Source organism: Mus caroli, unplaced genomic scaffold, assembly GCF_978045245.1.
Source record: "Mus caroli unplaced genomic scaffold, Mus_caroli_1 scaffold_14, whole genome shotgun sequence".
In the NCBI taxonomy this organism is placed as follows: Eukaryota; Metazoa; Chordata; class Mammalia; order Rodentia; family Muridae; genus Mus; species Mus caroli.
In genome coordinates, this window is record NW_028227269.1 from 55,495,613 (window position 1) to 55,509,015 (window position 13,403).

At 35.1% G+C, this 13,403-nt stretch overlaps 1 protein-coding gene across 1 annotated transcript in view; it reads left to right on the forward strand.

The window, feature by feature from the left end:
- Positions 1 to 13,403, forward strand: part of Mipol1 (mirror-image polydactyly 1) — a 301,756-nt gene that overhangs the window by 77,304 nt on the left and 211,049 nt on the right. Inside the window, exons 3-4 of the mRNA XM_021178974.3 lie at positions 601 to 727; positions 1,915 to 2,020. Of these exons, the coding sequence (XP_021034633.1) occupies positions 601 to 727; positions 1,915 to 2,020 (233 nt within the window). The remainder of the gene's footprint in view (positions 1 to 600; positions 728 to 1,914; positions 2,021 to 13,403) is intronic.

Here is a 13,403-nt window from a genome sequence, read left to right on the forward strand (position 1 = left end):
CTGCTCCATACTTTGTCCCTGTATTTCCTTTAGACAGTAGCCCTTCTGGTTTAAAAATTTGGAGATGAGTGGGTGGCTCCATCTCCCAATCAGTGGCCTTGCTTAACCTCTCTGGATATGGTCTCTTCAGGGTCTTTTAGAATGTATTTACTATTAACTCTTTGGGGAATAGATATTAATTTAATGTCTTTCAATTAATAATAAAAATGTGAATATGATACTCCTTTCATAACATTGGGGAGATGATTGTTTCCATTATCAGAAAAGCAAAAAAATATATAAATTAATCCCAAATAGAACTACAAATCAAAACATTTATAGCTTCTAATCTGAACTCTTGTCAAGTATACTGAACCAGACCTAATCAGACTGAACCAGAGTCTCTTTGGGATCACTGTGTGGTTTTTTCCATTGTAAATTGATATATCTGTAAATTGATGTATCTGTATATCTGTTGATATATTTATTGTTTTGTAGTCATCGTACGTTAACTACATAAAAGTTTAAACTTTAGTATCTTTTCTTATTCATTGTTAATAAGAAATGTATTCCTGTATGGAATCATGTATATTAATTATTTAAAATCTTCTTTATTTACAGTATTGTGGAATGTGGAAAGAATTATGAACCTGTGATTTCTCATCAAGTTATCCCAGACTTAAATAAAGAGACATCAGTAGCATATCTTCAAAAAGAATTGGAAATTCTCAGAGCAAGCAATACAAAGGTATAGAAATGTAGAAGTCTAATTGCTATAAACAGTGTCTTAACTGTCTACAGTTCCAGTTTTCTCTGTTGTCCTTTAGCATTCAGTTTTATTTCATGTTTTAATTCTTCAATGGTAGCTTTGTGTTGCTTTGTCATCCTGGTATGATTTAGTTAAGTGATTGGCTATGAAAATAAGCTTTTTTGGTTTATGTAATATCACCCATTTTCATAAATCTTTGCTTGTAATTTATGTTATTAACAATACTCATATTTCATTTGATTCACCATTATGGAATGTGGGCTACATTATCAGCCAATTTCATGCTATTCTGTTTATTTTTCTTTATTTTTAGTACCTACACATGCTTTCATGTCAGTAATATATGCAATCACACATCAAAGATGCAGACGGTGTTATATGCCCTGGATCCTACTCTACCATTACATGCATCCAGCTCAATGCACATGTAATGTTTATTCTTCTCTGGTTCTAACTCCAACTCCCCTGGTCTGTAAATAATTTTATTAAACAATATTCACTTCCTATGGGTTCTGTTAAAATTTCTATACAGTTTTCTGACCTTACTAATTTTGTTGTTTGACCTAATCAGACTGAAGCCTGAATATTGTTTCTGAAGGGAAACAAGACAAATGACAAAAATGTAAGGAAGAATGGATGAAAGTAAAAAGAAACATTCTGTTGGAGCATGAGATATTTTCTGTACTTTGATTTAGCAGTTCTTACATACCATATTTAAATCAGTGACAGACAGTACCAATTCAAATGGAATGTGCTGAGGCAGTATTCACAGTCAGGTTTATATCAGATATTAAAATTATAATCTTAATTGATTTTGTTTCCAAATATTGGAATGACTAAGAGAAGTGTAATCCTACGGTCCAGTATTTTAGGATTAGTAGAGTCTTTCAGCATCCTTTGCTTTAAGGCAAAGGAATGAATGACATTCCTGTTTTATGACTGTCTGCACATATACATGTGGATTAATATTTTCCATTTTCTATAATTTCAGTTTTTCGTTACTCAGAGAGTATATTGCAACCTTAATTTTGCCCTCTCAAATCAGTGTATTTAAACAGTTAAATACTATATAAGGATTTAAGAACAATAAAATCCTATGTTAGAATTATTTATATATGGAAAGCATTTATTAGATAAGAACAGTTTTTTTTTCTAATGTGTTTTAGCTTCAAGAGAAATTGGCTAAGGAAGATAAAGAAAAGAGAAGACTGAAGCTTAAGTTGGAACTCCAAGAGAAAGCCGCGGAGGCTGGCATTGCGGAAAGGACTGCAGGTAGTGGATGAGTGTTCACAGTAAGCTCGAAGGTGATTGTGTGCTGTGTGCTGGTGGAGACCAGCTCATTGCCTTGTTTGCCAAGGGAGGAGAAGCTTTTTTTCCCTTTTGGCTGCTTAGAAAATAGGTGGCTTTAACATCCTGGTACTGGTATTAGTGAGGGCTTTACCTGTATTCACACTGATTTGGGCATTAAATGCATTGTTAACACCATGTCAATCCAATCACAAAAAGGTTGTTTGTTTTGTTGGAAGGGCCTGAACAAACAAGGGGAAATCATGATTACCAGTGTCTCTGCCTTTCAACCAGCAGTTCAAATACCACTTACTGTTTTAGTTCTCAGAGAGGAAGTACTTCTCCTTTTTATTAAGGTAGTCCTATATTCATTACCATTGGAAGCCTACATTTGATTAAAAAAACCTGTTTCATGCAGTTAACAGGTTAATATCTGATGATGCAGGTGATGATAGAGGGAATGTTTCCCTAAGATTAAAGAGAAAGGATGTGTCAGTTTAATCTTGTACATAACTGCCGTATATTTTGGAAACTATCTTCTCACGCACAGGTCTTTGCAAAGAGAAAATTTAAAACATACTTGTATGCTAGGAATAGAGTTGGCCACTGGATTTTGAATTTCCATCTATGTAGTCCATTGCAACCATTCTTTTCCTTGCACTATTTTTCTGTTAAGAAAAGTAAGAATTTGTAAAATGATAAATAAGTATATAGAAGTATTTTAGAGATTTCATGATTAACAATTTATATTTTATGAAATCATTCAGTGTTTAGATCCAGGTCATAATATTTTAAATACTTAACTTGGTTTTATATATATGAAAGAATTGGGGAATTTTAGATCACAGAGATGATTAATGCAGTTTATCTTCAAATCACCGTGGAAAGTAATTTAAATAAATACCATTGTAATGATGTAATTCAGATGACCACAAATAAATAAATAATCTAGTTGGATACTGGATGACAACTTGTCTTTTAGTGACAAATAACCATAAACTTTTTGTTTCTTTGTGATGATAGGGAAATATAAGAATATATCTTAAGGAAAATTAATAATATATTAACAAGTAGAAGTTTAAAACAATTTAAAACTTTCCTGACTTTAAAACATGAATGTAAAGCCAGTGTTGTAATAAATAGATTTGGTTTTTAAACATTTTGTATGTAGTACAAAAATAATTGAATATATTTGGGGCTATCATGACAGTAATGATTTTATATAACTAAGTAGTCTATTTCTTGAAGAGACTCATTGAGCAGTAATATTTACGATTTAACTTTTGAATAATACAGTTTAGCATGTAGTTCAAATATTTATTTATTGTTATGTATTTAAGAATTCATTATGGAACAAGTTGAATAATACATGCAAAAATGGATGGAATTCAATTGTTCTTATTAGTAATATTTTTCATTCACAACAGAATATTGTTTTACTACGTGTAGAAAGTTTTAAATGTCTTACTTTCACCTAACTGATAAAAATAACAGGGTCATATAGTTCCTCTGAAACATACAGTGAATTAAAGAGATAAAAATAAAAAGCAAACAGGGAGAATGTGGACCCCCAAAGTCTCTCACACACTGGACCACCAAACAGGCAGCATACACCAGCTGATATGAGGCTCCCAACACACATACAGTAGAGGCCTGCTGGGTCTGTGTTCATTTAGAGATGATGCACCTAACCCTCAAGAGACTGGAGGCCACAGGGAGTTTAGAGGTCAGATGGGGGGTGGGTGGAGGGTGGGGACATCCTCATGGAGACAGGGAGTGGGGAGGAGGTATGGGATGTGGAACAGTTGGAGGGTGGATGGGGGTAAATTCTGGAATGTAAAAAGGTAAAAAAAATGATTTGAAACTCTTAAAAACTTTTGTCCCTGGTGCATCCTTGAAATTTTTTATCATTTCTAAGTGGATACAAAATTTTGATAAACTCATACTCTTCCTAGTATTATAAAGTGGATCCAAAGCAAAACGCTAGAAAACAGTGCAGTTACGTCAGCACAGTAATAGACAGAGAAGCACTGTGGGACTCTGAGTGCATCTCAGTGATGCTCCACTCCTTATAACACAGAGGAACTGCTGGTCCATGTAAGGGGATGCTCGTGTTTTATATCTCCACCTCACACATCTTATTTAAAATATGTATCTGTGGAAGTATAAAGATGAATGTGCATGGATCTACTTTAATGTTTATAAACAAAATATTTATCTTTACAAAAGAGATTCCCTATAAAAGTAAATAATGAATGAACACCAAACTAATGTTGGAAATAGCAAATATGATGCAAAAATGTTTGTAGCTTTAAAATTTGTTAATATGTGATAAATATCCCCTTCTAGTAGCCATTTTCTTAGAGTATGTTAAATGTTAAAATTTATAAGAATATTTTTATTGTGTTAGTTCTGAGTATAAGAATAAAAAAATCTAGCCAGGAGTGGTGGTTCACGCCTTTAATCCCAGCACTTGGGAGGCAGAGGCAGGTGGATTTCTGAGTTCGAGGCCAGCCTGGTCTACAGAGTGAGTTCCAGGACAGCCAGAGCTACACAGAGAAACCCTGTCTCGAAAAAATTAAAAAAAAGAAAGAATAAAAAATATAGTGAGGAAAGTATTAAATGAATTATGATACATTTATGCTGTGAGATGTGTTACAATAATTAAGAATTTTCTGAGTAAAATTGGATGATACGCAAAATCTTTCCTGTCTCTAAATTAAGTGAAAGAAGTGGTAAGAAAATACCGTTTGTAACATGATTTTGGTAAAATCATATTTATGCACATATGTTGAATGAAAGATGAATTATGTTGGTCTTTAAATAAAGCCGAGTTGGGATGCCCAGGACCCTGGGGTGGTGAGCGAGGAAAGGCCTGGCACCTGCTGGCCTGCTGGCCTGTGAAGTCAAGGTTCTGCTTTAGAAGGTGGCCCTGTCTTTATGCCTACATCTAGAGCAGTAGTGGAAATACTTGACAGTTTCTGCCCTTTGCCACCCACAGCACCATTAGTGATTCACTGTGAATACACTTCAGGGAGGTACACTGAAAATTATGTTAGAAATTTTGGAAAAAGGAGATTGGGTTTAAGAAAAATTACTATTGACATGTATATATTTCATAGCATTTTGCTAAATTGTGAATCCAAAATAAGAGAAACAACACAGAAAATGCTTGGCTTTGTATAATGATCTCAAACCTTCACGTATGTTGTTATTTAGCTTCATTTGTTTCTCTATAGACCTTTACACGATGTGAATAGTATCATTCTGCTTGCTCTCATGAGCATCTGAAACTCAGTTGTGTTGGCCACCACAAGGCTTCTCGTGTGCCCTAGTCTTTACTTGCTCCTCCTTTTCAGGAAGAAATGTCATTGTTATCATGGCCTCTGATATTTTTCCAGATCCTAAATGGTTTTTAAGAAAAAATGCAAACTTCATTTGAAATCAAAGAACTGTACATTGATGCTTCATTATGAACATTAGGTATTGACTGCACATCAGAGATTAAAAGAAAAATGTGAAATGTCAAGCTTTTCCTTCTACCTTGCAAGCACTTTTCAGTCACAGCACAGGATACCGATATTGGTGTGGCCAAGTGTCCACACTGGAACCATACATTTTTCCAACATTTTTCTCACTTGAGTAATTACAGTCTCACTCAGCACTGGTTGAAATCTGTTATAGGTGTCTTTTATTTTCAAACCAATTCTTGTGACTCAGAGAAGGTCTCAATAAATGCCACCATATTGTTTTCTGGAGCTCTTCATCAAATGGACACCATTAGAAAGCTCATCAGATTTGTAGTTGTGTAAGTTCTTGCTCAGCCTAACAACAGGTAACTGCTCTGTGTTTATACCTAATCTGTGTTACAGAGAAGTTATCTGTGTTACTTTATAGTAGTTAGAGTATTTATTATTTAATTTGACTGCCATAGTTTTTTCTTTTTCCCCAATTTTCCTTTTTTAAAAAAATTATTTAGTACTCTTCTAATTATTGCATAACCACTGTTTCTAGCTGTTGTGTTGACATTGCTGCTGCCCAGCACTAAGAGTATTATCCTATAAGGAAAACCAATTTTTAAAATTTAATTACAATCACTTTTTAAAATCAATTGATCACTTTTTGTGGGTGGAGCCATACATTCTGACCTTCCCTGTTTTATAGATATGTGGTGAAAAGCCACAAAATCTCTGAAGATTTGATACTGTAAATCGCCTACTTATAAAATGCAGTCAAGTACACATTTTTGCTTGTTTTTGTCTTTGTTTTGTTTTTATTTTTTAAATATATATTAAGATATTTTGTTATCTTTATTATTTTTTTAAACAGGTTTCATGTTGAAGGCTGACTATAATACACTAGCAGGCCACTCAACCAGAAACTAAGACATAGGCTGTCTCTGTGGCTCCCTGCTGCCCACACATTCTCATCCAGCTTCTTATTTGAGAAACTTACCACATGAGAAAGTTTGTTATATCTGTAAGAAACATGGCTTGGCCATATATACCATTAATCTTAGCATTTGGGAGGATTCTAGTTAAGACTTAGCTGGATCTTACAAACTTTGAGTTCAGAGCAAGCCTGAGCTCTATATACACCTGCCTTTGAAACACTGACCTCTATAAGAAGAGAAAAGAAAAGAAAGAAAGAAAAGGAGAAATGTACCATTAACAGGATTTTACTTGACTTTAGTGGAAAAGGAATTCCTCTCCATGTGTTTAATTTAAGGAGTATTTGTTTGTTGTGCCTATTGAGGACGCATTCATTTTGACTCATTTAAAGTACACACGTGTATAATATTATTTTAAAGAATTATTGATGACCTGCAGATATTTTGTGTATTTTAGAGAAAAATAGCTGAAACATCACTTTTATATTATCTCTTTTCAACTGAAAACAGTGCCTAAATACCAAACATTTAAAGATTGTGTTTATGTAGTTTGACAGTAAGACATTCTGTGTCCTGATTGCAGCCACTCATTTCTTTGATGTTAGTGATGTGGTGTTTACTTTTAAACACATACTGTTTATTTGAATATCTTTCCATTCTAACATTCCTGTGGCCTGGCCCTGCACGTACTGTCTCTTTGTGTTACTATTAGTACTATTATACAGATACTGGGGATATTTTGTGTAACAGTATTTTAGTAGTATTTTATAATGTCTAAACACTGATATTTTTTCAAAGGCCTTATTTTTTATTTCTTAAAAGCTCACGATAGAGCCTCCGCTTTATGTGTTAGTTTTTTTCCTTCTTGAATGTCATCCATTAAAGATTAGCTGTGGCCGATTGAAGCATGGAGAGATTATGAATGACAGAACAGCTCCTGTAGAATAATAATCAGTTTTTGGTATTTAATGCTGTTTGACTTTTGCAGACACATTTCTTATTAACCTTTGGTACAAAGAGAAATCCAGGTTCCTGATATCTCATGGAGGAGATGAATTTGAGATCCTCTTCCAATTAAACTGAAATAAAGACAATATTGGATTTTAGCCAAAAGAACTCCTTAGTTTTTAAGTCTCGTGTTTATAAGTCTATCATCTATCTATCTATCTATCTATCTATCTATCTATCTATCTATCTATCTATCTACCATTTATGTCTATTATCTATCTTAGTATATTTAACATATAATTTAATGGTTATATATCTTGAGTAACTTACTTGTATTGACAGTGCAATTGCTTACAGTGCCTCTTTTCTTTAAATATACATTCTTTTCTGAACACTCCCATTTCAATTATTTTACACATAAAGTTAGTTCATTCTTATAGTAGAGAATATAAATTTGCTTTTCTCAAGAGCAAAGAAGTTTCATTGTGATTGTTAAGAGGTTGACAGTTAACAGTCCCAGTTTTTCTATTCAGAGACAATATAAATTCTCAAAATATAGAGTACATATCCACACATATGAAGACTCCTGACTTGGTAATGTGGAAAATAAACATTGTACCACAGGAAATCATGGCTTTTTTTCTTCAAAATGCACATAAAGGTGAAAATAGAAAAACAACTCCACAAAAGGTTAAAAAAAAAACCTTCACAGACTCCATAAGTCTATCATCTATCTATCTATCTATCTATCTATCTATCTATCTATCTATCTATCTATCTTCTATTATCTATCATTCGTTATTTCTATTTCTCCTATCTATCTATCTATCTATCTATCTATCTATCTATCTATCTATCTATCTATCTATCTCATCTATCTATCTATCTATCTATCTATCTATCTATCTATCTATCTATCCATCTATCTCTCCTATGTATGTATGTATCTATCTCTCCTATCTATCTATCTATCTATCTATCTATCTATCTATCTATCTATCTACCTACCTACCTACCTATCGATCTATCTGTATCTATTATCTACCTTGCTACATTTTAACATATGAGGGTTGTCATCTTGCATACCTTACTTGTATTGACAATGCAGTTACAGTGCCTCTTCTTTTTAATTGCACATTCTTTTCTCTTTAAATATAGATGTGATATATACTAATCTGTGCAGTTAAATAGAAAATAAAGAAATACACAATGATGATAAGTATTTTTAATTCATAGTTTTTTGAAAAATTAAATCCTGTGTTAGAATTTTTTAACCTTTTGAACAATTTATTTTATTCATTTAAATTTTGTTTTTAATTAATTTTTAATTTTCTTTTTTAAAATATAATTTTATTTGTAATTCACTTTTTACACTCCATATTCCATTTCCCACCCCTTCCCTCCCACCCTCCAACTGCTCCACATCCCACACCTGCTCCCCACCACACCCCATCTCCACATGGTTGCCCCCACCCTCAACCCCACCTGACCTCTAAACTCCCTGGGGCCTCCAGGGAGTTTCTTGAGGGTTAGGTGCATCATCTCTGAATGAACACAGACCAGGAAGTCCTCTACTGTATGTGTGTTGGGGGCCTCAAATCATCTGGTATATGATGACTCTTTGGTGGTTCAGTGTTTGAGAGATCTCAGGGGTCCAGATTATTTGAGATTACTGGTCCTCCTACAGGGTCTCCCTTCTCAGCTTCTTTCAGTCTTCCCTAATTCAACAACAGGGCTCAGCTGCTTCTGTCCATTGGCTGGGTGCAAATATCTGCATGTGACTCTTTCAGCTGCTTGCTGGGTCTTTCTGAGGGCAGTCATGATAGATCCCTTTTTGTGAGCACTCCATAGCCTCAGTGTCAGGTCTTGGGACCTCCCCTTGAGCTGGATCCCACTTTGGGCCTGTCGCTGGACCTTCTTTTCCTTAGGCTCCTCTCCATGTCCATCCCTGTAATTCTTTTAGACAGGAACAATTATGTGTCAGAGATGTAACTGAAGGATGTCAACTCCATCCCTCACATGATGTCTTCCTGTTGGAGGTGGGCACTATGAGTTTCCTCTCCGTACTGTTAGGCATTTCATCTAAGTTTCTTCCCTTTGAGTCCTGGGAGTCTCTCACCTTCCAGGTCTCTGGTGCACTCTGGGTCGGGGGTCCCCCCAACCTCCTATTTCCTGAGGTTGTCTGTTTACATTCTTTCTGCAAAGAACTCAAGAAGTTAATCATCAAAAAACCAAACAACCCAATCAAAAAATGGGGTATAGAACTAAACCAAGAATTCACAACTAAGGAATCTCGAATGGCTGAGAAGCACCTAAAGAAATGTTCAAAGTTCTTAGTGATCATAGAAATGCAAATCGAATCCCCTGACATTCCACCTTACACCAGTCAAAATGGCTAAGATCAAAATCTCAGGTGACAGATTGGAGAGGATGTGGAGAAAATGGAACACTTCTCCATTGCTGGTGGGATTGCAGACTGTTATAACCACTCTGGAAATAAATCTGGAGGTTCCTCAGAAAATTGGAAATAGTTTTACCTGAAGACCCAGCTATGCCACTCTTGGGAATATACTCAAAAGATGCTCCACCTTGCCACAGGGGCACGTGTTCCACTATGTTTGTAGCAGCCTTATTTGTGGTAGCCAGAAGCTGAAAACAACCTAGATGTCTCATGACAGAAGAATGGATACAGAAATTATGTTTCATTTACACAATGGAATACTACTCAGCTATTAAGAATGAGGACATCCTGACTTTTTCAGGCAAATGGATGGAACTAGAAAATATCATCCTGAGTGAGGTAATTCAGACCCAAAAGGACATGCATGGTATGTACTCACTAATAAGTGAATATTAGAAAAAAAATACAGAATACCCAAGATACAGTCCACAGAATTCAAAAGACTCAACAAACTATAGTGCCCAAGTGAGGACACCTCAGTCCCACTTGGGAAAGAGAAGAAAGCAATCATAAGTGGGGAGGGAGGGAAGGTCTTGGGAGGGAAAGCAGATGGGGCGGGGGACAGTAGGGGTGAGAGTGGAACCTGATTTAATTTATTTTTTACACTCCATATTCCATTCCTCGCACCCCCATCCACTCTCTGACTGCTTCACATCCCACACCTCCTCCCCATCCAAATCCCACCTGACCTCCGTGGGGTCTCCAGTCTCATGAGGGTTAGGTGCATCATCTCTGAATGAACACAGACTAGGAAGTCCTCTACTGTATGTGTGTTGGAGGCCTCATATCAGCTGGTATATGATGACTCTTTGGTGGTCCAGTGTTTGAGAGATCTTGGGGTCCAGATTAATTGAGACTGCTGGTCCTCCTGCAGCTTCTCCTTAGCTTCTTTCAGTCTTCCCTAATTCAACAACAGGGGTCAGCTGCTTCATTGGCTAGGTGCAAATATCTGCATGTGACTGTTTCAACTGCTTGTTGGGTTTTTAGGAGAGCAGTCATGATGGGTCCCTTAAGAGTCTGTTCTGCAAAAGCAGCTCTGAATGTGATGGCAGCAAGAGAACCCGCAGACTACCTGCGGTGGGGTTTCCTTACAGTTCTCAGGCCTCAGGGAATCTCTATTTCAAGGTTTTGACAAACAGTTTATGCTAAAGGAAGGTAAATTACATATGTAAAACACGTCTTATATCTATTGTATGCAATATTCATGGGCTGATTTCATGAAACAATTGTCATATTTGGAAGGACTCCATTTCACATCATTGGGTCTCCCAAAGTTGTTGACCCTCATATAAACCACAACAGTAAATATTCAGAGAATGAAAGGCTTGTTTATGAATACCACGTTTTCTGCAGATTGTGTCTACTCGAGGATGATGATTGTTTTCACTGGCATTATTACGAGAAATTCGCCTGATTTCCTCTCTCGCTTACACTCAGCCTGTAATATTTAAATAGCCACCACACAGATGTTATGTTTTTAGAGAAATATCTATCCTTCAAATTATGTTACTTAGAGAATCATGATCCAGTGTTTAAACTGGAATATTTTTTTAATACACTGTCTTCTTCCTACTGTGTTTTTAAAGTGGTTTGAAAACTGTAGAATATGGGTTTGTCAATAGACTTGGGTTCTGCTAAGGAAATATGTACTCTGCCTTGACTCAATAAACTCATACTTAGTGCGGTTCAGCCTCTTCATATTTACCCTTGCCCATATTAGAAAACAATTAGCTTACTAAACAAATGTGAGTACTTGGTAGTGGTGGGGTGAGGGTGATCCTCTTGGAATCTTTCTCATTTGAGTAAGAATTATAGGGTATTTGATAACCATGTTTAAAAATGGAGATATCCAAATATTATTGTAAACACCCAATGATTTGTTTTACCTACAATATAAGTATTTTACTTGGTTGGCTTACATAGTAGCTAATAATATTTGTTAATGTAATTTAACTGCTGTGAACCTTTACTGAACAAATATTGAAATTTATTCAAGTCAAAGAAAGAATCTCTAATGACTTTTGTTAAAGCTTCTATTTAATAGTTAAGGAGAAAAGTTTGTATGACATACGAGATGCAATTAACAGTAGATTTTACATTTAATAAAAAGAAAGAAGCATGCGTATTTGCTTTATTCATTCCATCATAATTTGCATTAGAGCTGTGGGTGTTTAATGAGCAAATTCCAACTAAAATGCTATATTGATTTTCTAGTGAACTTTGTCATAGTCATCTACCTTGGAAAAGCTCAGTGTTTACCATTAAGTTTTCTTTACTAAAAATATTTGAGAGTTGTATATTGATCCTTTGAAAGTATAGCATTCTAGAAAGAATTGGGTGATTTATAAACTCTGAGAATCTCATATAAACCTAAAAACTGTGATAAAACAACCATTCAGCAATACTTTAATTTTGAATAAATTTCTTATTAATTATATTACCAGATTTAACTTTTTAAATGTCTATTTGCATTAGTATTTTGACCCCATTCATTTCTGTACACTCTCAGAGGCCAGGAGAGGGCATCAGACCCAGATCCTCTGAACCTGGAGTTATAGGTCATCTTGAACCACCTGTTGTGGATGCTGGGAACCAAACCTTGATCCTCTGAAAGAACAGAAAATGCTCTTAACTGCGGAGCCATTTCTCTAGTCCCATAACTAGATTTTTGAATGTAACATATTTGTATGTGTTTGAAGCATTTTAAATCTAATGTTCAAATATGTACACGTTGATCTTTAATTACACATATAGATATTTGAATTTTAACTACTTTTTATAAGATTAAACCTATTGTAATTAATTGTGTAGAACCGAATGGGCACTTTTAGCTCTAACCATAGAGATGAGTTGTCATTCTTACGGTTTTTATCGAGTGCCATCATATGTAACATGCATGCAATACATGAGCTATTTAGAATATCATATCTAATAAACAAGGTAAATTTAATAACCAGATTTGGTCAACTTTTTAGAAGCCTGTTGGCCTTTAAAATGTAACCAATATTTTTATATTGTATACAAAAGTTTTGCACAATATTCAGAGTGATATATATATATATATATATATATATATGTTCTGATTTGTAATTTTACCTATATTTTACATCTTGTCTAGCTTACATATTATAATTAGTATATAATGTAAAAAATTAGAATACTAGTATTTTTTCTTTTTTCTTTTTGTTTTTCTCCTTTTTATTAATCATTTTATTCATTTACATTTCAAATTATATCCCTCTTTCCACTCACCCCTCCAACAACCCCCCAGACTATCCCCCCAATTCCGCCCCCTTTGCCTCTATGAGGGTGCTCCTCCACCCATTCACCTACTCACGTGCCTCACCCCTCAAGCATTCCCCTACACTGGGGCATCAAGACGCACTCCTCTCCCATTGATGTCAGTTAAGACCATCCTCTGCTACATATGTATCTGGAGTCCTTTCTCCCTCTATATATACTCTTTGGTTTGTGGTTTAGTCCCTGGGAGTTCTGAGTGGACTAGTTAGTTGATATTGTTCTTCTTAAGGGGTTGAAAACCCCTTCAGCTCATTCAGCCTTTCCCCTAG